Below are 26,646 nucleotides of genomic sequence, written 5' to 3' on the forward strand. Positions count from 1 at the left end.
ACGCGGGCAGCATGTCACCTGCTCCTCGCAGCGTCAGCGCGTCAAGATGCGACCATTCGCCCATTCTTTCCGGTAAAATAAAGAATTTAATAATGACCAATGTGACGGAATTCACGATGTGTTCTAGGTGGAAAAGATGATCATTCAAGTTTTCGAAGTAGGCGTTGCAGGCAAGTACTCCGCCAGCAGTGCAAGTGTGCAAATTGCCGAACAACCGCCAATCGGAGGTTAGCATACATCACGAATTCCGTCAGACCGCCCTTTATTAATTTCTCTATTTTCCCAGAAAGAATGGCTAAATTATGACGCACTGACGTTGAGAAAAGCATGCGTCATGCTGCCCACGTGTCACCGCTGTGTTCTTCTCATTAGTATGTTACTTGTTACATTACTTGTTACTCATTAGTATCGCTACAATGCATTGACTTGTGGCTCCTAAGGGGCATCGTTTCTGCGGATTTGCGGCTAAATCGGGATCGGCAATTGGCACATGGCACCCAAAGTTTTCGAATTAACCGGGCTGGTACTGACCGCCGCTTCAAATTATACACTCAAATTTACATTGCAAAATACGGGGCCGAAGGAATACTTCTAATTATGCGGGATTTCGAAATAACCGAGTTCGAATTATTGAGGTTTTACTGTATTACCCTCACATCGATTAATCATTTTTTAAGTTTAAAAGCTTGTTAAACCTGCTTATATGCTCTAAGTATAGTAAATTTTAAAATGTAACATATTTTACGCGCTATTACTTGCATTCTACCGAAAGCCAAATCCTGCTACTACTCAAAGTTGCTTCCACTTCCCTTTGAACCAAAAAGAATGACATGCATATGCCTTGTTTCAACTTTAAAAATATTGCGCTGGTTATTTGAGTCCTGACAAATATGCTCATTTTTCTTTATTATATGTAATATAAACTATTCGAATTCGTTTCGACATTCGCTTCGACCACATCACTATTCGCTTCGAATTTGCTTCGGACCTAAAATTTACTATTCGCACAAGCCTAGTAAAAGGAGAACACTTTTTGGTCAGAAATATGCTTCGCACCAAAGTGTGCCAGAAGTGTAATACAAGATGTTTATCGTGTCCTCATTTGCACTAAGGCCCAACCATTTGACAGATAAGCTATGTAAAAAAAAAACCATGCTTTACATGAAATTTTGTGGGCTGGCTTCCCTACATGCCTAGAATGCAAGGTAGCAGAAAACAAAGCCATGATTTCAGAAGTTAGTGGTTGATAAAGACTTAGGTGAAGACATGTACATATTGACGCAGCACGGAGCTAAGTAAATAAGATGTCTCAATGAACAACAGGATCACTGTTACCCGATTGTAAAGTACAAGGTATACTTGTATCATTTCCTTTCTTTAAGTAACTTGACTGTCACTGCTCTTCGCACTCAACAATCATTACCACAATCCAAGCTTACCCACAGCTACATTGGAACAATGAGCTATGACAAGGACTTCAACACTATATGAGATCCTGAAAGGTACACAGGTAAGCATAATTTAGTACTTTCACTGATGAATACAGAGAGAGCTGAAAGGGAACAGAAATTTTGAATGTCTAAAGGAGGTACAGGTTCAAAGATGCTTCTACAGCCACGGCTACCAACGTTGGTTCAAAAGATGAACATAGGCACAACCAACCTCGAAATCAGCAGGAACCGGGTGCCTCCCAACATTGTCGTCAAAGCCTTTGGACAGAGCCATCTCAATGTGCTGCCAGAGGAAAGCCGGAAATGAGTGCTCCTGCGAGGATGCCTCGTCGGCACCACCCAGAGAAAGAGAAAGGAAGTCCTCTGCAAGAAAACGCACATACATGCTTCAGAGTCCTAGCGGATGGCATTATCACTATGATCTCCTAGGCTCACAATTTTATTTTTAGTTTAGATGTGCCATGATGCCACCATAATAATGCATCATAGTCAGAAGAGAGACCAAATCTATCAGCAGAAAAGTCACTTCTATAACTTATATTGCATTTAAGTGCATGGTATTGCACATACTACTCGCATTAAAGTAACACTAATGCAAAGCACTGGTACAGTCGAGCCCGGATATATCGAATATGAAGGGGATCACAAAAAAAGTTCTATATATAGGTAATTCGATATATAAAATATTTTATATATCGAAAATATTTCAAGAGAATTTTAGAACTGTTCGATATAGTACACAATAATTCGTTATATGTGGGTTCGATATATGCTGGTTTGACAGTGTATCTGTTCACATTGATCAGTTAATTTTGGGGAATTCTATTGCCAGTTATAAAGCGAAGGTCAAAGTTACATTTCTGAATTTCATTTGGAAACACCTATGACTCTAGTATGTGTAACAGCTTAGACTTCAAATGCATTTTTCTTTTCGTATCATGTCCACATCAGCTTAACAAAATCTCCAGACACTTGACATGTCACGTTTCTGGTTTATGTAGAACACAACATACATAATACATTTTCACCATTAAAGGGGCCCTGCAACACTTTTTCAGCATGGTCAGAAAACGCTGCCAATCGGTAGTCGAGGCTCCCGAGAACATGCGAGCCAAACATTATAGCACAGCATGCGGCCTGGGATTTACAATAAATTCTCAGTCAGCTAAAAAGCGCTTCTTCTTCTCTCGACAAAAATTATGCTCACGGCGTCACTGACACAAGTTCCACGCCATTGGCTGATTTGAAGAGCCAATGTAGTTACTCGGTAGTTACTGCGGCCGCCGCGGGAGGCTGTCACTTGCCCGTGCTCGATCACACTGAACGTACGCCGCACGTTCGAAGAAAAAAAAAAAAGAAAAAGTGCTCAAGGTCACGGGGTGCGCGTGACGTACGTTCTTCCCCCATGCCATCCCTCCCTGCTTAGCTTCCAGCGCTTTCGTCAGGATGAGAAGAGAGAAAGCAATCACAGCGTGCGACAAACCTTTGTAACTCCGCTCGTACTGGACGGATTCTAAAAATTTTTGCGGTAGTCGATTTGTGAGGAAATAAGCTCCTTTAATGAAGCTATTCGATGGCTACTTGGAAAAGTTGCAGGGCCCCTTTAAGGCATTACATACAGGTCCTAGGTTCGAGGTGGCAGTGCCACCTCGAACTGTGGGACTCTTTCATCTGCCTATCTACCCGTTCCTTTGTGCGTGTGCTGGTCGTAATAAAGATTTATTTATTTATGTCTTCATTTGCACGAGGAGCCAAAGTTCCACTGAGGTAAGCTCACCAGCAGCTAGTTAAGTAACACAGTACCACAGTACATCGGATATTATATAGTTTAAGACTTTACCTATGTGAGAGTTACATAATCAGACATTATGGTATAATTTCTAAGGCAATGCAGAATAGGTCATGTGACTGTTACTGTTTTTGCTATAATCAGATAAAGAAGTGCAATGATGCAATTCTTAGTGTCACGAGAAGACCTGCATCTGAGCTTGTCTCTTCGCTGCACATGCTGGCATTGCTACAGCAGCAGAGGCATTGTTAATAACTAGCAACCACAAGAATTACTGCAAAATTTTCAATGACGTCACAATTCACTAGTTAGTTACACTTCCTGACACTCCAGGTGATATCTGATGGCCCCACTAGAGCCTTGTATCTTCAATGACGTCGTACAAACCTGAAAGTGCATCGTCATAATCGGGAGAGCAGAAGTCCTTCAGCTTCTGTAGAAAAAAGTCAACCATATCTTCACGCACCGAGCTGGTGGTTCGGACATAGACAAACTCCTGGTTGGCAGGGACGGCAAAAAGCGAGTTGCCACTGAAAAGATTTGCAAACAGCGTTACGCAACTAAAATGCAACTGCACAGTTGCATGAGCTCGCAAAGTCTGTGGTTGAACTCAGACTGTTAACGTTACAATGTTTGCCCTTCTGTACCACTGATTGCAACAACTGTTCATTCATCTAATGTTCACAAAAAGAAAGAAAGTAACTATGTACAACACTAACAATGTTTTGCACATCCCAATTAAAGATTCACAGGTGTGCTGCCACATCTCGCAACATAGTCTCACCTGATGTTAGTAATGACTCTGCTCTTTCTAAGAATTCTGTAAACTTGGTCTTCCAAGGAATGTTCCAGTTTCTTGATGGGAGACAGTTTCTGTAGCAGGAAAGTACAACATTTGAAGAGAGTGAACGTGTATGTGGTAAAACATTTGTGTTTGACATAAGGCCATACTAAACGTCCTCGTAGCACACATAGCCGTAAGTTTAGCGCTGGCATACTCAAAGTGCAGCCACTGTAAGTGCCTATACTCCATTTCATACATCAGGTGCAACGCTATGGAAGCTAGCAAAACTTCTTGCAGTAGATGCATTCATACCATGAAATATTTTAATAATTTTACCACCTGTAATGAGACCTTTTTTCAATCGTTAGACTGAGTAATAAATGAAGATGCTTTGTGCCTTAGAAATAAAAAAAGAAACGCTATTAATACGGTTGTCAATACATTGTTCTGTATCGCTTAGCGTCTCTTTGTTTTCGCATCATGGCCTCCACGATTAGTTTCGGTAGTGTGCAGCCGGACCCAATCACTAAGGCCACGATTACAACAATGAAAACCAAGCACGAGATGTGCGGACTTACACATTTTGCTGACTGAACTTCTTACACAGCTTCTATAGCATTTCACCTCATGTATGCAACGAAGTGTAGGCATATGATGATAGATAGATGGAAGCGTTTGCTGTGAAAGAATGCCCCCCACACTTATAGCCGGCATGATTCTTGCGCTGTTTCTTTTCTCTTTAAAGGACCCCTAACCAAGCCCCAATGGAAATTTCGGTTAGTCACTGGAGTTTGTAAGGTGTTATCGGGGAAGCGTTTTACCAAAAAAAATTTTTTCTGGTTGGTTCTTTATCGGACATATTTGAAGAAATTGCAAAGTCCTGTTACCATGCCACCAGAAAGCAAGCTTCACTGCCAGAGCTAACAGCCTCCATCTTTGCATAGGGTAGCAACTGTAAGGAGCACAGCTGTATTCTCTCAAGTGCTGGATTAGAGGGAGCACTCATCTAAAAAGTAGGTGATGGGCTCTCTAAAGGAAAATGTGTGACCCTAACTACTTCAAACGTCTGCTGTTCTAAATTTTAGGTATTCCAGCCACAATTGCACAATATAAACTCTCAGTTTTTCATATTGATAAGCCACATGTGTCTTGAATACAAGAATACGAAAATTTGGCTGTCACATTGACTAAAACGAAGAATGTGCACATGTAGTACCCGCTTTGTGCTGTAAGCAAAACTGTTGGTGTTTCCTTTTGCTTTTTTTTTCTTTTTTCATGTGCATGGCATCATTTCAACAAGATAGGAACTGCCTGATGATGAAAAATAGGAAATTTTTAACCGAAAGAATTCAAATACAAGGCAACACCTTGAACTTTCTGCAGCAGCGTGACATCCAACTTCCTTCTTGACACGGTACACATATAAACTGCTCATATAAAAAAGCCAAAGAAAACATGGCACTCAGACAACCTGTCGCTAACTGAACTGCAAGTACTACGGAGAAGACACTCTTAAAGGGGGCCCTGCAACACCTTTTCAGCATGGTCAGAAAATGCTGCCGCTCAGTAGTCGACGCTCCTGAGAACACATGAGCCAAACATCTAAGCACAGCACGCAGCCAGAAATTTACAATTAATTCTCAAAGTCAGCTAGAAATTGTGCCCCCTTCTCTCAACTCTCAACAAATAATGGCATAAACCCAAATAACCGCACCACAAACCATTGCTGATTTGAGCATCGTGAGCTGCACAGTTACTGCAGTCACCACGAGATGCCACCATGTGCCCCCATGCGCGCAATCCCACTGGAAATACCTAATCCGCGCGTTCAAAGAAAAAGAGAAAAGAAAATGTTGCTCAAGGCCGAGACGTGCACTGCCAAACGGGCGTGCCTTCATGCCCCCTTATCCCCTCCATAGCTTTCAGCACGGTCGCTGGTACAAAAGGAGAGAGAAAACGCTTAAAGCGTGTGACTAATCCCTGTAACTCCGCTCGTACTTGATGGACTCTAAATATTTTTGCGGCAGTCAATTCCTGAGGCAATAAACTCCTTTAATGAAGCCATTCAATGATTACCTGGAAAAGTGTTACAAGGCCCGTTTAATAGTTTTTCTAGACTCATACTTCTTGCAAATGCACATAATCCTACAAGTAAAACAAGAAGAGCAGGAAAGAAAAACGTAAAGCTATATCAAAGAGGACACAGTCACAGCCCCGCCACGGTGGTCTAGTGGTTATGGCGCTCGACTGCTGACCCGAAGGTCGTGGTATCGAATCCCGGCCGCGGCGGCTGCATTTTGAGGCGAAAATGTTTGAGGCCCGTGTACTTTAGATTTAGGTGCACGTTAAAGAACCCCAGGTGGTCAAAATATCCGGAGCCCTCCACTACAGCGTCTCTCATAATTATATCGTGGTTTTGGGACGTTAAATCCCAGATATTATTATTATTATTTACAGTCACAGCCTATCTCAATATAAATGAACAGAGCAGCACTCAAATGTGTACACTTCCTTTCTTTCTATATCATGCAAAGAAGCCTCCTCGATTTTAGCACAAATGTTGGCTGAAATGTCTCAACATTAACACCAGCGTCAGTTCGCTTACCGATGGCTTGGTCTTCACTCTTACATCAAGTAGCTCAGAGGTGCTTCCTTCTAAAGGGCAGGTCAAGAACACAAACAGCACTCTAGGCGAGCAGGGGCGACCGTTTTGTATCCACTCTGGAGACAGCGGGCATGACTTCAATGTGTCCGACACATCCTGCTGGCAGTTGACCCTGAAAAACACGTAGTGTTAGCAGTCAGTTCTACGGACTACAGCAGTGCAAACACACAAATGGACTCCAACGAACATCAACTGTTCTAGCGCACTGGCTGCAGCATTCAGCTTATGACGGTGAAATGGTGGATTCGAACACCAATCATGGCAACCACATACCATGGGGTGCAAAGCGAAAGATGTTACACACTGTGCTTCAGGTGTAGGTCAAATCTAAAGATCTGAATTGCAGTGCCTATCGTAGTATGAACTGTTGTTTCCAAGCATCAAACCACATCAATCAATCACATTTCACTGACTCACTCAGAATGTCTGCAAGAATATAAAATGATCCAACAACTCGGATGTCTACGCACTACACAGACACAGGGTACCGTATTGGTGATTGTACATGCACATAACAATTGCGACAGACACAAAACAGTTACATTGGCTAGTAACACATTGGAGAGAAAAAAGAGAGACAGAAGGGAAGTTCATTTTTTCAGACAACAGGATAAGCAATAAAATTTGTATGTTCACGGGACCCACCACAACGTCAACAAGGACTTGAACTTCGGTGATTTAATGCTGGAATTAGGGCAACAACTCAATCTTGCATATGTAGACAAGCATTTTAGGAGTGCAGGTGCAAAGTCATTGGTTATAGAATGGCAGATAGAGATTTAATATATCAAGTCATATATGCTAACCTGATGTTGTCCAAGGTTCGGAACAGGTGCACATAGCTCACGTCAAGTGTTGAAGTGGGGTGAACAATCTGAGAAAACGAAAAGCCACACAGTCAAATGGCAATGTGTTTGCATTGTAACAATGGTGTGGACAACAGAAACAATATCCAAATGTGCTTGCATACATAAGTGTATTATTTATTTATTTAGCGTGCCCCACAGACTCTGGTTATAGCATAAGGCAAAGAGAGTATGCGTAGAAGTATGGGTAGAGAAAGGCCCAAAAAGAGTGCACTGAACATTATGAAGATGGACTTGTGAAGATGTGTCATGCCCGATATGGCTACTGCAAGAATTTCTTGTAAGTGCTTAGAATGTTCGTGCACATTGTAAATCATTTGTGGGCACCACTGGCTTAAACTGAATGCAGGAGAGGGCAGGAATTCTCAATTGCTCAAAGAACTTCATACACTGCCAGCCATTTATGGACATTGAAAACAAGTAACGAAAAAAAAAGAGGACCCCAGAAAAAAGTCAAACCACCCGTTTTATGGATTACAAGTATTACAATACCTTATTTCCCCTTTTCATGAACAATGTTAATTGTACTAAGAAAATGACAGCCTGTAATAAAATCACAGTACAGTAATTCCTGCCAAAGCTGAAGCAGACCGTAATATCAGAAACTCATCTGCCAAAAGGTCCCTCGCAAGAATAATTACTTATGCCATAGCGGAAAAACATCAGTGTAAATACATACCACAACAAGGTGTGACAGGTGAAAGAGGTACAGCATTGCCTGGGCAACTGTGCAGTGAAAGTCGTTCCAGACTTCTAAGAAGCTCTGCAATTAAAATAAAGCCAATATTAGTTTTTGAAAGGACTCCGAAGTAATGACACATGCCGAGCATTTCAACAAACATTGACTCTTGCGGTATTGCTCACAAAGATGAACAAAAAAAAAAACTGAACTGCCATATGCAGAAACCAAATATAGCTATCCCAGACTTTTATTTGAGTAAGCTAACACTCCAGAGAATCAAAGCGCCATCGAACTTTTCTGCCTAAGCATTAGTTTTGCTGGAAGAAATACCACATTGTGCAATGATGGTGAGTTCTAGAAGCACGGCACCCAAGCTGCTTTGCTTGCCCGAAGCTCCACTTTCCTAGTTGCCATTCCTGTACTCTCTTTTGCATTCTTTATGCAAAACCCAGTATTATTAATCTTCTAAAATGTGTAACACTTAAAACTAGCTAATAAATAATTAAATCATGCATGACCAAAGGTTATGTAAGGAAGACAGGGTGGTGCTAAGGCACGAGCATGCGCTTCGCTAGCATGAGTAGAGGGAAGACAAATACAACAGCCGGCCCAGAATACGGGCATTGTCTCTCTTTCTCTCATTACAGTCGCTAAACTTTTTGTTTAAATATGGCACATGCCTCAAATGCAGAATTGATTGTGGGTACAAAAGACACTGCAGTGGAGGCTCTAAGATTATTTTGCACTGAGGAGCGTTCTTTCCGTACATACAAGCATTCTTGATTTTCGCCCCGCACTGAAGTGCGACTGTCGCTTCTTTTCTAGGTAGAAGAACGCTAAAGCTTGACGGTGCTCGAGATACCCTGATCGCTTTGCTGCAATTACTCAGGAAGTCATTTTGCATTACACATGCTCAGTTGGCTCTTTCGTGTGCTACGTTGCTACGTAGCACAAATACTGCGTAAAGTGTGAGAAGACTGTCAGTTCCAAACTTACTTTTTCGTGTAAGTCTCCCTCCAGTCTCCGGCACGCTTGGACCAAGCAGGCCGAATCAAACATCCCAATGCAATAGAGGAAAATGACCCGCGTTTCGCGGTGGTAGAAGCCTTCGATTCTGAACTGCATAAAGGGAGACAACTTTCACTCATTCTGAATAGAACAAATACACATGCAAAATCACGCTTAAGTCTGAGAAGTATGAAACAAGCACACGACTGAATTAACTTACATCGTCGTTTCCAGTGTCGTCTTCGACTCCCAGCTCAGGCTGAATATCGTGGATGCAAAAAAAAAAGGAAAGCTTTGATTTCCACGAAGCAAGGAGGCATCAGAAGCTAGACAGAGAAGCAGTAGAGTACCTCTTGGCAATGAAATTTCTTGAGGCAAAAAAGATACTCGAACCAATCTCTCACCTCGAGCACGTTATTGCCCAACACATCGTCGATGAGGCTCGCTTTGACGCAGCTTCCCTTCAACGTAGTTTTCCCGATGAAGGACACGATGCAAACCTTTTCTTTGTGGGCTGTTGACAGCTCCGGCCTGAATAAAACGAACAGAACATAACGGACTCTCATCGGCAAGTTAGCAGTTCGTGCTAGTACGCCAAAGTTAAACACGAAGTCCTTTGAAGCGTAACTACGAAACCTTGAAAGTGATAACTTATTAAGAGGTTAGAACGAACGCTGCTCTTGTTTTTAAATGCGAAGCATTTCTCAGCGAACTTCTGCGACTTTGAGCGTATCTGTCTGTCTGTCTGTCTGTCTGTCTGTCTGTCTGCCTGTCTGTCTGTCTGTCTGTCTGTCTGTCTAGCCGCCTACGACTTTGTGCTCTCCTGGTCGCTTGGTTCATCGAATGTGCACCAAAATTGGTATGGCGTAACATGACTGTATGACGAACATAAATGACAAGTCGTAACATGAAAATCATGACACGCATGTCATGTACAGCATGATTTACATGCTACGCTCATGGTGCGCTGGCGGCCGTTTCGCTAGTTTGATATACACCAAAATTGGTATCTTGCGACGTGACTGTGTGACGAACATAAATAACACGAGTTAACATGAAAATCATGACACGCATGTCATGTACAGCATGACTTACGTGCCACGCTCACGGGGCGCTGGCGGCGGTTTCGCTAGATTTATATACACCAAAATTGGTATCTTGTGACGTGACTGTGTAACGAACATAAATAACACGAGTTAAAATGAAAATCATGACACGCATGTCATGTACAGCGACGAACATAAAAACACAAGTTAACATGACAATCATGGCACGCATGTCATGTACAGCATGACTTACGTGCCACGCTCATGGGGCGCTGGCGGCGGTTTGGCTAGCTTGATCTACCCCGAAATTGGTATTGCGCGACGTGACTGTGTAACGAACATAAAAGCACGAGTTAACATGACAATCATGACACGCATGTTATGTACAGCATGACTTACGTGCCACGCTCATGGGGCGCTGGCGGCGGTTTGGCTAGCTTGATCTACCCCGAAATTGGTATTGCGCGACGTGACTGTGTAACGAACATAAATAACACGAGTTAACATGAAAATAATGACACGCATGTCATGTACAGCATGACCTACGTGCCACGCTCATGGGGTGCTGGCGGCCGTTTCGCTAGCTTGATATACACCAAAATTGGTATCTTGTGACGTGACCGTGTGAGGAACATAAGACGAGTTAACATGAAAGTCATGACACGTATGTCACGTACAGCATGACTTGCGTGCCACGCTCATGGGGCGCTGGCGGCCGTTTCTCTAGCTTGATCGACCCCGAAGTTGGTATTGCGCGACGTTACTGTGTGACGAACATAAATAATAGGAGCTAACATGAAAACCATGACATGCATTTTCCTCAATGACATACAAGACGATGTATGCAGCTCTTTGCTGGCTGCTTCGCATTACATCGATTCCCACAATGCGTGGGATCTGCCGGCTTTTTACTTTCGCGTTCTTACTCCCTACGTCTTCATCCTGGCGCTTCAAACAAACGAGCGAGCATTTCAGGGCAAGACGCTACATCGGCTGGAACATTAATATTACAGAAACTATAAGGCTGGACAAGAACAGATCACTCACAAAATATCTTCAATCCTTGATACAGAAAAGCGATGTCCATAGGGCGCAGGTTTTGCGTTCTTTGAGGACGGCGCCATGTTTAAATGACGCTGTGGCTTCGGCTTGGCTTGGACTGGATCGGAGCACTGAAGGTCCAGCCAGTGGGCGTTAGCCTTCGCGATCCAAAACAAAACGTGTGCGCACTTACTCCATACTCCATTCGTGAGGGGTTCACCCAGTGGTTTTAATCCTCGCAGTTGACAAGACGGACGTGAGAACAGTGTACAAAAGTCAGGTAGTTTTATGACGACGTGATCTACGGTGTTGACAACGGCAGTTGACAACCCCCTGACTGCGTTCAAGATGAGTTACGTGTTTACCCTGTCATCGAATTTTGCGAGTAAAACTGTGCTCGTATGTCACGCTGCATGCAAAGAAACTTCACGGGTTTTCTCGCGCTGTGTAGGGTTCTAATCTTGAGATACCCGATTGCACTCGCAGGGCCAATCGAATAAAGTTCCTCGAAAACTAGCTACAATGAATACTTCAGCATGTCAAACCACGGTCGCCCAGAAAGTCCCTTTCGGTGACCTCTGCAAACTCTGCGACAAGATATCCGGAAAGCAGGACAGGGTCGAGAAGCGGAAACTGCTGGAGAAGTTCATCACGTACTGGCGCGAGTTTCACGACAAACTTCACGCCGCGAACGGAGTTCTGGCAGCGACCGATGATTCCTTCTTCCCGGCAATGCGGCTTCTCCTGCCGCACCTGGACAGAGATCGACCGGCGTATGGAATCAAAGAAGCCACTCTGGCCAAACTGTACATCGAAGTGCTCGCACTCGGCAAAGACAGTCCCGATGCTCAAAAGTTGCTGCGCTACAGAACGCCGCATGTGGCCAAAGCGGAAGCCGGAGATTTCGCTAGCGTCGCGTATCTAGTGCTGCGAAATCGCTGCCCCACGAAAGGGTCGCTAACCGTCGCCGAAGTCAATGAGCTCTTGGACGAACTGTCTGACGCGCATGCGCACGGAGGCGCAGAAGGTAGTCGGCGGACGAGAGAAGCGCTATGCACGCTGCTGCGCCGAACTTCTGCTGCCGAACAAAAGTGGCTGGTGAGAATGGTTCTGAAGGAGATGAAAATGGGCATGAGCGAAGGGAGTATCTTGTCCTGCTATCATCCGGATGCGCAGGACGTTTTCGACAACAGCAGCAGCCTCACGAAAGTCTGTCGAGAACTGAAAGACCCGAAAGTTCGCCAGCACGTCGTTCAGGTCTCGTTGTTCCACGCCGTGCGACCAATGTTGGCCGAGCGGGCAGAGCCTCGCTCGGTTGAGCGTCTCTTGAATCACGAGCCCTTCTTTGCCGAGACCAAGTTTGACGGTGAGCGGCTGCAGGTGCACAAGGATGGTTCTGAGTTCAGGTGTGTTGATGCACGCAGTTGTCCAAACTGTTAACATGGGGTTGTCTAAACTGTTAACAGATGAGATTAAGAAGTTTGCGGGAACAACATGGCTGCAACAAGCACAGAAATGGGTTAATCGGAGAAACATGGGAGAGGCCTGTGCTCTGCAGTATATGATGATGATGATGGTGATGCCCATGTCCTAGTGTGACTTTTACAAGGTTCTTTGCTCTGTTTCTCTGTGTAACTATTTTTCTGCATACCTGATGCATTTAGTATGGTTTTTGTGTTCTTATTGCAGGTACTTCACACGACGCAGCCATGACTATAGTTCTGGTTTCGGAGCCACTGCTGATGAGGGATCTTTGACACAGTACATAGCCAAATCTTTCCAAAGCCATGTCAAGAGTTGTATCTTAGATGGAGAGGTGATAGGATATGACCCCAGGAGTGATCGTCTCGTTTCAAAAGGTTCGCATGTAGATGTAAAAAGTTTAACTGAGAATTCCTCGTTACAACCTTGCTTCGTTGCCTTTGACATACTCCTCTTGAACGGACAGGTAGTCACCAACAAGCCTCTTCAAGAGAGAGTTGTACTTCTTGATCAGGCTTTAGTGGAGGTTCCTGGCAGAATACTGATCTCTAGAAGGCAAAATGGTTCAACACGGGAAGACGCTGTTCGCCTTCTGAACCGAGCAATCGAAGACCAAGAAGAAGGCATAGTTTTAAAGAGGCTTTCTTCAGTCTACAAACCTAATGCTAGGAAAGCTGGCTGGCTGAAACTCAAGCCAGAATATGTGGACAACTTGGTTTCAGATCTGGACATGCTTATTCTCGGTGGTTATTTTGGAGAAGGACGCCGCAGTGGTGTTGTGTCGCACTTTCTTTTGGGAGTTACAAGTGGGGATCAGGACGACGATGGTATGCCACGCACTTTCTGGTCGGTCGCAAAGGTGGGCTCGGGGTACAGCTTGCAAGAACTGGACGACCTACTTGCCAAACTGACGTCGAAATGGAAAGTCTATAACCCCAAAAAGCCTCCAGAAAAGTTGGTGCTTGCCCCAGGCCACAAAGAAAAACCAGACTTGTACCTCGAGCCTTCGGACTCTGTGGTGCTTCAGATCAAAGCCTCGGAACTCGTTCGCAGTAGCCAGTTCAGGACGGGCATAACATTACGATTTCCTCGTGTAGTTGCCATCCGCCATGATAAGCCTTGGCAGGATGTGCTGTCATATTCAGAGCTTTGTGAACTAGAGAAGGCAGCAGGTGGAAAATTGGCCACTGCTACGCTCGGGCATGACGAGGATGACGGTGGATCTCCAGCAAAAAAGAGGCGTGTCGGAACTAGTGTAAAGGCATCTTTAGGTACACACTTTCAGCCTGCCAATTTGTCTGGTGCTGTAAAGAAGCGCAATATTCTTCGGGGAAAAGAGCTGTGCATCTTGACTGGCTGTGGAGATCTCACCAAGCAGGAGCTAGAAGTCAAGGTTGCTGAATTAGGAGGCTCTGTTGTCCAAAATCCCAGCAAGGAAACATTTTGTGTTGTTGCAGAGAAGCTAAACTTCAGAGCACGTAGTTATGTCAAATCAAGGAAATGGGATGTCGTTAAGGCAGACAAGTTTCTCACACTTCTCGAGTCTGCCGAGCTTCGGCCATGGGAGCCAGCGGACCTGTGGTGCGCCAGCACCGAAACTGAGAACCGACTGAAGGATTTGTTTGATGAATATGGCGACAGCTACACGGTTCCTGTGACAGCAAGTTCTTTGCGCAAGATATTTGCAGCCATTCCCAAAGAGGCATGTAAGGAAGTTGATGACTTACCGGGGTTCATTTTTAAGTTCGAGCAGGAGAATTTTGCCTCTCGGCCGCAGTGGGGCTTATTCAGAAACTGCACATTGAGGCTGAGCGAGGAAAGTGAACTAAATAGGTTGATTATTAGATTGCATGGTGGTAAAGTTCAGGACATTCCAGGAGAAGGGGAGGCTGGTAGTTCAGACTGTGAAATGAATGACATGGATGCTTCGGAAGAAGTGATGGAGGTAGATAGCGAATGGATAGATGAATGCATTCAAGCTGGCGAACTGCCCCTCTTCTAGCGAGGAGATTGTTTTCTGTTATCGTGCCTGGTGAAACGGGCATGGCTATTGCAACTGTGCAGTCAAGACGTTAATGTATCACTGTATACAAATCGGTATGCCACATTGTACAAAGGAAGATATTGCAACAATTTGTAGCACTTGAACAACTTGTAGCACTTGTGAACAAAAGCTTCGCTATTGCACATGCACTGTTGGAAAGGGTGTAATTGCTGAGCTTGTATGTAGAACTGAATGTTGATAAAAGCACTACAGAAGCTATGTTCGCGCATGGGTCACTGTCACCCTATTCACATGTGTAGAAAATGGTCGATTCCTTCAGCATTGAAATCTACACAAGGAAATCTGTAGCAATATGTTCTTTCACTTCTACTACTCACTATGAGAGAAGTGGTGGTTTAGTATATGCGGGCCATGTGTACGTTTTGAGATTTAAAATGTGTTGCCATTGTTTGCAACTTTAGCTTTTTTAGATGTCCAAGCTATTTTAGTTAAATGAGCTGCTGATCACGTCACACAAATTATGCAAATGCACTTTTACAATTTTTAGCTTCTTGCATTCACCCTGTTTTTAATTTATGCACTTTAGCATGAAATGTACTCTTGCAGTGATGAAGGAAATCATCCGTTGTTGTTGTTGTGCTTTTAGCTGTTTTTATATAATTATGAGAATGAAGTCTAATTTTAGTGATATCACTGTTTATCGTTTTTCTGCTGCTATGATGAATTTTGTGCTCTAATATACAATTGCACTTTGTTACTTTGTGTATTATAATTTGGTCTCTTTTTTTAACCTCAGTTTGTTAAGCACTGTGGAAGTGCTTTTTTGAAGTTGTGATGAAGCAAATAATGTGACCTTATGTTCTCAATAAGTGGACCCAATTTCTGGTCAAAACGAATGCCCCCCGTGCCCCTACACTTTGTTTCCCATCTGCCTGGCCACAACAAGAAGTTTACTGCAGCTTCAAACTTGTTAAGTAAGAACTTACAAAGCAGTTGAAATGGAGCTGTTGAGAATAATAAATCATGGGGAATGATAGAGCACTACACTTGCTGTCGTTAATTCTTGCGTCCTTCTTGAAATTCATCACACTGCATCAGGTTACCTTCCATACAGTCAAGCGATTGCGATTGCTCTATATGTTACACTGGTACTATAGGGGGTCTGGTACCTATAATTATGGTAGAAAGGATACACATACAAAAAAATCAATTTTACTGCCTGTTCAGGCTGTGCTAAGGCCGAAATGTTAGGTGGTAAAATTTCTTTTTCATACTTCTACCCACTTAGTCATGCCTACAAATGTATTCTTTAATATTGTCACGTGGCCGTGACGTCGACGAAGGTAGCAGTCGGCGTGTCCAAGATGAAACTTTTTATTTGGCTGAACTTGTGGCCCGGAAACGAAAAGTCAACTACAGCAATACACAGTGTCCTGATAGTGGCGAACAAAGCGTCGGCCGTCGATATAAACTGCTCATGGCTGGGATGCGCCGTGTTTTATAAATCACGCATCGAACTATCCAGTTTTATCACTGGTGGTCGCGCAGGCTCTGGAATAATCTACACTATTCGCGTCCTGCGCGCAATCTTAACAAAATGATCTACTACAATCGCAAAGCTTCTCGAACACTGTGGCGCGGTCAGCGTCGAGCGTTGCTAATCGTCCTTGCTGGTCAAACCTGAATACATCAAAATGAAACAAGAAGCGAGCGTGGCAATATCGTACACATACGCAATCGTCATTCTTCCCATAGCATATGCACAAAAACAGCTGCAACTGCGGCTGACTTTGCCAGCCGGACGAGCATAACGATACGCATATCTTAGATAATTCTGATTGAGGAAGGTTCCTTTTAATGAAGTTCAGTAAGAAAACTGTTCTAGCTATTCTAATATTATAATGCCTAGCTTCATTGCACTGATCGATTAGCTGTGTCATTGGTGCGAATGAGTAACATACAGTTGCAAACACATTAAATCGCACCAGGTGTATTGACTTCCTCAGGAAGACACAGTATAGTTTCATTAAATCAACACTGCATCCACACAGTTTGTATAAAAGGATGAAACTATCATTGAAAGGCCCCTTTATTTTGGTATGTAAAGCGTAGGGATGGGCGAACATTCGGACGTTTCGAATATTCGAACGAATATTACAGTATTCGCATTCGCTTCGATACGAATTTATATTATTCGAAATTTCGAAGTATTCGAAATGAACGAATATATGCATGTTTGACCGCACATAACCCCCTGTAAAGGTGGTTTCACTGCAGCGTCGGGTTGCTGTACCGTGAAACTACCCTGCCAGGAAAAATCTGCACAACCGCGAAGCCACACTTCATGGTTAAGTGTACATATATTTTTTTTTAATTTAACAGCGTGTTATATGGGCTTATATGCGTTAAGTATAATAATTTTTAACTTGTAACGTATTGTACCCCTTATAACTTGCACTCTACTGCTATTCAAATCTTGGTAATATTCAAGCTTGCTTCCACTTCACTTCAAACCAAAAAAGTGACATTCACTCATACCTAGTTCCAATTCTTAAAAATATTGTGCAAGGGTCATGAAGAAAATGCTCAATTTTTCTTAATAATATGTGGTGAGTACTATTCGAACTATTCGATTCGAAATTACTCGACCAAGTCACTATTCGCTTCGAACCTCAAATTTACTATTCGCCCATCCCTATAGTAAAGAGCAATCAGGCATAACACTTGGAATACATGCAGAGTATTGCCTTAATTAAACAGTACTTTTATCATAACATGCGCTCTAGAACAATTAACTATACCTGAATATTGGTGCAAGAGATCATGATTAGAATGACAAACGTCCGTTCCTTTTACATTTTCATTTGAAACTGTGAGCCATCATTGCTGTGCGAAACTCGCAAGGCGATAAAATCGTATCCCTGCCTCGCCAGCTCCCATGCACTGTTCGTGTTATGCTCGTTTAGTGTTATAAACGCCTTCAATTCGTTTAGTTTCAAACTTTCATTCATTCGCGCCATAGCTTCTTCGCGCACCGGGCGCCACGTTAGGCTTACCGAGATCTGTTCTTTCGCTTTGCCAATTGCGGCTTTGCGGTAAACGCAGTGCGTAAACAGCATATTCACGAACTCGATACCATGTTGCGCGCTCGTACCATCTGCAAACGCTGGGATGACGGCTATTTTTGCTCTAGGACCGCGCTTGAAGAAGAGTCAGGCTTGCACGCGAAAGCAACACGTGCTGTAAATGCGTTTTGTTCTTATCGATTTTACTTCTGCTTGCCGACGACGTTTCCGTCGGTCACGGCTGCAGTTCCGCGCGGCATTTCTAACGAACGGCCTTGTCTGCCGTCTGCGCCGTGGGCGGCGGTGGGGCTGGCTGTTGTTGCGTCGTCGGATGCGGTCCGGTCGGCAGTTCTGCAGGTGGCATGTGGAGCACCATGAAGGGCGTCCGTAGCACGGCCACTTCGAAGGGCTGCTGCGCCGGGGGTCTCCTGGCCGACGGCAGCACCGAAGCAGGCGCCGGAGCTCGCCTGGCCGACGCCATCGCTGTGTCGGGCGCCCCCGTGAGGCCACAGCGGGCGGCTGCTGGTGGCGCACCGCCGGCGTTTGCCTTGTTGTGCCGCTGTAACGAAGTGCGAGACAAATGTCAAACTAGGTGCCGAAGGCAAGTTTGAGGTCCGAACAAGATATACAGGCAAAGCCTAGCATTGCAAGATATCTGAAAAGTCAGTTCCAGTTTCGCCGCAAGGGCGAAGCAATTAATGCAAAAGCAACAAACTGGAATGTTATACGGAGTAAGGCGAGCAACAAATTCTTTTAGTATCCTATCTGGTGTAACTCAACAAAACACCGACGTAAGGAAGCGCGGTCACTGCAGCGAGCGAAGCAACAGCATGTACAAAGGTATGAGCCCTCTGCTGATATCTGTCAGGACGCTCACGGCCGAGCAAAGTGCGGAGTTTCTGTTAAAGTGCACCTAACCAGGGCTTCAAGTCTCCCTTCATTGAAGGGGGCGGGGTGGGGGGCGCTTAGGGTGACTACGCCCTTGGCGCGGCAGGTCGCCTGCCCATGGAAGCTTCTTTAAGAAGACAACGTGTAACCTGCGTCGGCAACGAGCAGTAAGGCTTTTTGGAGAAAGAAATGCAACCCGCTGCTGTGGATTAACCATGTTTTGACATCTTGTCCCTAAAATACTTCGTATAGCACTCTTGTAAAGGGCTCAAGCTGACGGTATAACGCAGGCAGTATAGCGCGCGGACTGGGTCACGCGGACAAGGCAGCGCTCATTTGTCCAGAAGCCGTCGGCAATTCGTCCAGACAAAGGGCAGACAGCTTTAAACGGCGTAAGTGGCAGCAACAGTTATTCGTCGTAAAATTAATTAAAACCGATAGATACACCGATTGCTGCATTTAACCCGCACCTTTGACTCCGGCGGTAGGAAAGGCACCGGGGCCGTCGGGTCTGCGGGGAAGTAGAAAGCCGTGGGTGGCTCTTCAACGCTGCCGTCGGTGCCATCAGTCTTCTTGTAGTACATGTACATGTTGTACAGGATGGCCCCCTGTGATGCGAGGCCAATGCCGGTGACGCGCGTCTTTTCAAAGAGATAGAAGTGAAGACGGTACATACAGCAGCAATTCTGGCATATGTTCATGCTTTCCGGTGCGCCTTTTATAGTTACAGTCCGATGTTGAGAAATTGCCAGGAGCCGCGCAGATTCAGCCAATCTTGCAGTTCAAGTAAGTGCTCAACCATGAGTACGTGTTGGTTTGCAAAGAAAACGCCACATACCCACAATGTTCGCGCGCAGCTGTACAAGGTGTGGGAAACGGCCAACTCTCGCCCACATTACGTGAGAATGCGAATCGCGGCCCCAGAGCATCAATTCTCCCCTTTTGAAGAGGACAGCACTAGAAGTTGTTATAGACGACATTGGAAGTTGTTATATGTAGACATCTCGAACAAGGCAGTGGGAGACCTGGTTTGCTAGCAGGGACCAGGAGAACCAGCTGGCTCTGCTCGACCAAGCCAAGCGAGCCGCAAAGGCGAGTGGAGCTCTGGACTGGGGACCCCACTCACTTGCCCAGAAACGTTATAATCAATAAAAGTTTTCACTACTGCGTAACCAAGAATACAGGGGCGTAGCCAGGGGGGGGGGGGGGTCTGGAGGGGTTCAAACCTCCCCCGAAAATTTTCAGTTTTGCTTGCGTATATATACACGCACACATACAAACGCACGCACAAACATATACATAAGGTGTGGTTAACCCCGCCCTTCCCCCCCCCCCGAAAAAAAATTTCTGTCTACGCCCCTGCAAGGATATAACCGAAAGTTTATTTGGTAACCTTACGAAATAAAGAGAGATTACTGAAATAAGGAGAAGTGAAGAATGGGAGGATAATTATCTAACTGGACACCGCCACGTAATGCACGTAATGTACATCAAGTAATAAGTACCAGTATATATACAGTACATGCGTAAAGACGGGAAGTGCGCTGCCGTTACCAAATGTCTCAGACATGCAACCCAACCTTTTTGCCCTATCTGTGAAACAGCGGCGTAGCCAGGGGGTGGTACACCGCCCCCCCCCCGGACTTTCTTTTTGCCATGACACACAGAGCCCAAAATGACACTCGAGCACATCTGCCTGCCCGCCCCCGCTTCAAATCGAGGAGGTGCCCCCTCCCCTCCGCCCCTCCCCCCCCTCGAAAAAATTTCTGCCTACGCCCGTGCTGTGAAAGTCCAACAATGTTATCGGCTCCTGCACTGAATGGGCGTGCCACGCTGCTGACCCCCGATCAATTTAAGTGCGATATGTTTAGCCGACGCTATTGTTCTAGAGTCTTTGTCCCTGCATTCAAGTGAAAAAGTCTCTCCTTACAAGCTTCACGCTCGGCCGCCTGAAGTGCCCGGAACTCTTCGACGTACTTGAAACTTAGAGGTCAGTATCCTTCACAGCTCAAGACGATGAAGCATCATGCTTCAGTTTCGAGCTCAGCGACACTGAGCGCTCAAAAAAAGAAAAAATATATATAGCGGCGTCGTTCCATATACATATGGTTATAATAAAGCAGCCGCGATGGACGCTGCCCGTTCTTAATGTTGGATCTATGTGTGCTTTCCAGGAAAGAAAAAAGAGCTTACCTTAATGAAGGCCAAGAACGTGAATACGGATATCGTCGTCATCATCATCTGTCTCTGAAATAGAGAACCCAAGGAACGGGCTTTTATATTGCCACCCACTTTCACCTTTGTACTTCAGCACACTGCAATCAGCAGGCCATGTTAGGCGTAGGCTATAAACTACCAACAGAATGTTATTAGAGTGACCGTATGAGTAGCAAGCATGGACGCCAATCACGGGGGAGGATGTGCGCTCGTACCCCCCTGCCCTGAACTAGTCTGCGGTGCGCCTCCCGGGTCGCATACCCTAGCATCCCTCATTAGCAGCTGCACATTTTGTTCTAGACATGCATTATACTGCTGGAATGAACCCTATGTAAACAGACTGCCACATTTTGAGCGCGACAGTATTATTTTGTGAACCTCCGGCAATGCACTGACTCTCTCACTACCCCACTCAGGACCTGTCTGCGCCGGCTGGTGCATACTGAACACTTGCACGCAGCTAAAGATGGACACATAATGGATGCGGCAGTTGTAAACACTAGTCACAAGTGGTACATTGACACCGTATGCGCACTGAACTCACACGGAAGTCGGCTTCGTCCACGTTCTGTTCCTTGAGGTCCTGCATGGCTTCTTTCAGGTCCACCTGCGACGCCGACAAGCGAAGCGGCAACGCAGTTGCAAATGAAACGACTGTACGCTTTGTATATACCATGCATGCATGCATGAACAGCAGTGCCGTGAAAGCAGGAATGGCAGTGTAATAAAATTACATTTGCATTATTTCTGCATTCGAAATAACGGTATCATCATCCAGGCTGACACTGATCAATACATCTTGTGGTCGGCGCCCGTCCTGTATACAGTGTTCTCTGTCTTTGTCTTCTACGCGCATGGGCGTTTGCATAAGTATGTATACGACCAAGAAGCTCAATCTAAATTTTTGGACTGTCGATTCTAGGCGAATTATCTCAGTTGCAGTTTGTGATCGGTGCTTATGTTCCTCCCATTTCTTGTGCTCTTTTGTACGAGCTAGAATGTCCGTCTTTGTGCAGACGCTTCTGGGTCGTTACGCATCTGCTTTATCACGTCACGCAGCTGTTTACATACTGCTGTCAAAAAGACAAAACTGAAGTATAGATATAAATATGGCTGATTTGTACGCTTCATATTCTATAGTTCCCAGCAGCTGACAGCATGGACAAAATTTCGAAGAAAAACGCGTGGCAAGGAGGGGTGTGCGAATATTCGAAAATTTCGAATAACGAATCGAGCAGCGTTCTATCCGATTCGGTACTCGAATCGAATGGTGTATAATAGAAATACCGCATATTTTGCGAATAATAGGCATCGATGGAAAAGCCTCAAAGGAACGAAACGTTGGAACAGAGAAGGGTAACGTTTCTTATTTGAATAATCGAATTACCAAGATGCATGAAGCCCAAGATTACACGGGAATATCGGCGCTATATTGATCACAGGATGAAGGCGTTTTTGCTTAAAACTCTAGTGGTCATCAATCCACTATCTTCATCATGACACTCATGATGACGTTGGCTCATAAATATTGTTTAATATTGATGCACGAGTATTTATTTAGAAGCTGTTGACAAAGTGCCCCCTTGAATACTATATGTATATTCACTCTTGTATTTCAACCTGCAGTTAAATTCTAAAGCACTTTTTGCTGCTGCATACGAGCTTTGCCTCAGTTCACAAAATTGTGGTATTTTCTTTTGACGGTTTAGAGGAATGGCAATGTTCCCCCGTTAAAGCTAGTAAACATTTGTTTCAAATAAAATAACTGTTATGGAATTCTTGGGCTGTTACGAAAATGCTTACATTGCCATTCTATGGCTGCATTGAAAATGGCTGCCTTCCTATTCGAGAACTAGTCGAATAGTATTCTATTCGTATTTGTATTCGATTCGGTGTCATCGCTATTCGATTCGAATTCGATTTGGTTCTAAAATTCACTATTCGCGCACCCCTAGTGGCAAGACATTCGACGTGTGTCTATGCATAGATTTAACGCTGGCAGTGCGCACCGTGTTGGCGAAATGGACGGCGAGCACGATGCTGGTGACGTAACAGATGGTGATACTGGTCGAGTTCCACATGATGAAGCCGAGCAGGACGAGGTTGTCCTTACCCAACAGTAAGGATGGTAGCGGGAAGTCCTGCGTATATGTGGAGCTTATGAGCGACACTAATTTTGATATCGGCATATTGTTATCGTGCTTCGCCGGGATGAACTACACGAAGCTGGGCATTCCATTAATTACATACTCTACTCAGTCGTCCTCCTCGGCCCTCAACGCCATGGCGACGAAACTTGGCTACGAACTGAGGTCTTCCAAGTACGCCTGTCTTGTGTCGAGTTAATTAAAAGTGCTACATGTGTACGTGTGATTTGTCTTATTGAGCAAGGACGCAAAGTAGTGTACTACAAGACTAGAGTGAAGGACGTAACATGACTGCAGTTGGTTTCCAACTCGTTTGCTGGTGCAGGTAATCATGCGCAACGTCTTAACTAGAGACTTCGCGCGCATATGCTATGACCATTCAATACTGATCATAGCGTATCAATCATCAACGAGTTGATCATGACGGTCATCATCAAACGTGATTGTCAATCATGTTCTCTGTGGCTACTCTTTAGTTGTTCTATGAAAGGAAGCGAAAATGCGAAAAGTACACGGAATACTTGTTTGTATTCATTTATTGAAAACTATACGCTCACTGTTAACATTAAAGAGCATTGGTTGTATCTGTCGGGGGCGTAGCCAGAAATTTTCTTCGTGGGAGGAGAAAGGATTGAGCCCCCCCCCCCAATCTTCCGCGCTTAATCTATTGGACTTGTACCTTGTAGGTGGCGAGGAGGAGGTAGTCCGACACCAAGTTGATGAAACACTCGGACCCGAAGGCGAGGTCGAAAGCCCAGCCGTAGGCTGAAAGTGGAGAGAGAGAAGGAGAGAGAAAAAAAAAAACAGACTCGCCTACGATTGCTGAACAAAGGCCAACTGAAGCACGTGACAATGTTTGCTACTCGGAGGTTGCCAAAACAATAAGGGATTTGGAAGAACGTACTGATGCTTCGCCTGTAGAAGCCGAACGCGTACTTTAGAAGACTGAACGAATTCAGTGCCTGTAAGAAAGAGAGAAATGAAGGTGTTAGGTAATTTATCCAATTAAATAATAACCACACCAAACAGTTCCCTCGTGAACTATAGCTTACTACGTTTTCTCGCGGTTATAATGAATCTACTTGTGTAAATCACCTTCTGTTACCGTTTTACATCTTGTAAATACACAATGGCAAGGACCTCGAAAGGATCTGGGGAGGACCTGGGGAGTATATATATCATACATGTGCCAGTTAAATGGTATATTCATCTCTAGAGAATCATCGTTATGTTCATATCTGTGCATTTGCCACTCTAAGGATAAATAACTGATCTATCAGAAACGCCGACCGTAGGCCAACGTTTGATATGCATGTTTTGAAGTGTCTTCTTTCTGCATCCCAAAGGACAAGGCTCAAAGCACTATCCTAATAGATGAAGAATCCTTCAACAGGAGGTGTAGCTGTAGCCAACGTTGACAAAGACTTGTCTTTGTGAAGACAGCGCTGCTTCCTTGACAAAGACCAATCTGCTTGTCGAAAACGTTGGCTCCAGCGACACCACCTGTTCAAGGATTTTTCGTCTCTTCAAGCTTCCATTTTACCCTTTCTCTCCCAACAGATGTCCTTGCACTCACCGCGCAGCCGTAGCACAAGCTGACTATATTGTTCTTGTTCATGGCGAGCCGGTAGCGGGCGACTAGCGGAACGGTGTGACGAGTTTTCAGCCTGCGCCGTCGCGTCTACCGGTCGGCGCCCTCGGCATCATGCTGGCATAGTGCGACGCTGCTGCTGATGACGGTGAACATTTCACCCATGACACATACCCACTATGGTGGATGCGCCAAGAATAGAGTGCCTGTATACACGAAGCATACACAAATAATTGCATGAATGAAACGAATTAAGAGCTAGAAGATGCAAAACAAATCATTGGTGCTTCTGCTATTATTATGCATACCTTTACCTTTAAAAAAATTATTGTTGTTTACGCTATTATTCTGTTTACCTTTAGCTTTAATCATCCTCTTCTCCTAGATAGCTACTAAGTATTTCTTGTTACTTTTTACTCCCCTGGTAAATGGTATGCACCTAAAAGGTGCATGCGCACCTATACGTCCATTGCGCTGCAGTGAACGTACCATGAAGTGTTGAATGAATGAATGAATGAATTATAAAAGTAACTTCGCAATCCTTCAGTCCATATGGCGTGGCTCGCAAACGTTTTCGAGAACTTCTCGACGTACTGCAATATGTAAAGCGATCGTCATGCGGTCAATCCCGCTATGTTGATGCATTGCCTCGATCGAAAGAGAAAACACATAAGTCACAAGACCATTCATTTAATGAATATTGGCGAGAGACACAGGCGCCGGTAGCGGGCGACTAGCGGAACGGTGTGACGAGTTTTGAACCTGCGCCAGACTTGGCGCCCCCCTCAGATGATTGGGGGGGGGGGGGGGGGGGCACATTCCCTTTGTCCCCCTCGTGCGCGCGCCTGTGGCGAGATGAGTGCGGAAAGAAAAGGTGATCACGTACAAATCTGTTGCCGTGACAGCAAAATTTAGGCCACACCTCCACCTCTATTAAATGCGGGGCACTTTAGGGGCCCGGGCTGTCGTATGCTTTCGTGGCTTGGCGAAACGCAGGCAAAACGACATATATAATAAAAAATAGAAAACAAAGACGAAGCAAGCGAGAAATAGAAAGAGAGAGAGAAAGAAAGGGAAAAATAGGAATGAAAATAGAAATAAAGAGGAAGAAAGGACACACAAAAAAACGGAAAAAGAGAAAAAGAAAGAAAGAGAGGAGGAAAGAAAGAGAAAACCGAAGAGAAACAAAGGAGGCTGCCCAGCTCCGCACTTCCTTCAGGCTTGGCGCCCATAATGCGAAGCTGCCTTAACTTTTTTTTTTTTAAGAACTCCAGCAAATCGAAAATATCTTCACATATGGTATATAGTTCTACCAAACCTATAATAACGAAAAAAAGGAAAGCTTTGTTGTAATTCAACATTGCAACGGAAACTGCAAAACGGGCGTAGACAAAAATTTCTCTCCCGGGGTTGGTGGGAGGGGCGAGCATCTGACCATTTATGTATACGAGTGTGCGTGTGTTTGTGTGTGTGCAAGCAAAATGTAAGTTCTGCGCGGGAGAGGGGGAATGTTAATACCCCCCTCCCCTCACACACACACACACCATCCCCATGGCTACGCCACTGTTACAAAACTTGCTGGGAACACCAAGGTAAAGTAGGGATGGTAATATCGATGAATGACTAATCGATTAATCGATGAAAAATGTCCCGCAAAACAATTAATGGTCATCGATTTCCGCCTTTCACTTAATCGACTTAATAATCGATTAAACTTTTTCGATTAATCGATTTACAGACAGTTATAGGAGCGACGCGAGAATTCTAAAATCGTACTAAAATGCTCAGCAAGAGCCACGACTGTGATGCTTCGCCGAGTAGATGCTGGGCGAATGAGAGCGACTCTCTAGTGTCGACTGCTTTCTCCACCCCAGAGTAATGGCGCAGCCGTCGGAGTCAAGCGCTTACCCTCTGTTCCA

At 44.8% G+C, this 26,646-nt stretch overlaps 3 protein-coding genes across 3 annotated transcripts in view; 1 reads left to right on the top strand and 2 right to left on the bottom strand.

The window, feature by feature from the left end:
- The window catches only part of LOC119389771 (nonsense-mediated mRNA decay factor SMG8), a 31,636-nt gene extending 20,168 nt beyond the window's left edge, over nt 1-11,468 (bottom strand). Inside the window, exons 1-10 of the mRNA XM_037657161.2 lie at nt 11,339-11,468; nt 9,650-9,776; nt 9,466-9,504; nt 9,234-9,356; nt 8,235-8,318; nt 7,496-7,563; nt 6,630-6,801; nt 4,025-4,113; nt 3,628-3,770; nt 1,663-1,814 (exon numbers count right to left, since the gene is read on the bottom strand). Coding sequence (XP_037513089.1) covers nt 1,663-1,814; nt 3,628-3,770; nt 4,025-4,113; nt 6,630-6,801; nt 7,496-7,563; nt 8,235-8,318; nt 9,234-9,356; nt 9,466-9,504; nt 9,650-9,776; nt 11,339-11,415 — 1,074 coding nt within the window. The 5' untranslated portion in view covers nt 11,416-11,468. The remainder of the gene's footprint in view (nt 1-1,662; nt 1,815-3,627; nt 3,771-4,024; nt 4,114-6,629; nt 6,802-7,495; nt 7,564-8,234; nt 8,319-9,233; nt 9,357-9,465; nt 9,505-9,649; nt 9,777-11,338) is intronic.
- A 46-nt stretch (nt 11,469-11,514) lies between these two features.
- LOC119389772 (DNA ligase 4) lies at nt 11,515-15,855 on the top strand. Its single transcript, XM_037657162.2, has 2 exons — nt 11,515-12,738; nt 13,022-15,855. The coding sequence occupies exons 1-2, from the start codon at nt 11,855-11,857 to the stop codon at nt 14,814-14,816; spliced, it is 2,679 nt and encodes an 892-aa protein (XP_037513090.1). The 5' UTR covers nt 11,515-11,854; the 3' UTR covers nt 14,817-15,855.
- A 2,217-nt stretch (nt 15,856-18,072) lies between these two features.
- Nucleotides 18,073-24,754, bottom strand: LOC119391137 (uncharacterized). Its single transcript, XM_037658813.2, has 8 exons — nt 24,713-24,754; nt 24,041-24,098; nt 23,816-23,901; nt 22,999-23,130; nt 21,534-21,596; nt 20,966-21,019; nt 19,243-19,380; nt 18,073-18,443 (listed from the first exon to the last, which is right to left on the bottom strand). Exons 1-8 carry the CDS (start codon nt 24,752-24,754, stop codon nt 18,147-18,149), a joined length of 870 nt encoding a protein of 289 aa, XP_037514741.1. The 3' UTR covers nt 18,073-18,146.
- Nucleotides 24,755-26,646: the final 1,892 nt, after the last annotated feature.

This window comes from Rhipicephalus sanguineus, chromosome 4, assembly GCF_013339695.2.
Source record: "Rhipicephalus sanguineus isolate Rsan-2018 chromosome 4, BIME_Rsan_1.4, whole genome shotgun sequence".
Taxonomy (NCBI): Eukaryota; Metazoa; Arthropoda; class Arachnida; order Ixodida; family Ixodidae; genus Rhipicephalus; species Rhipicephalus sanguineus.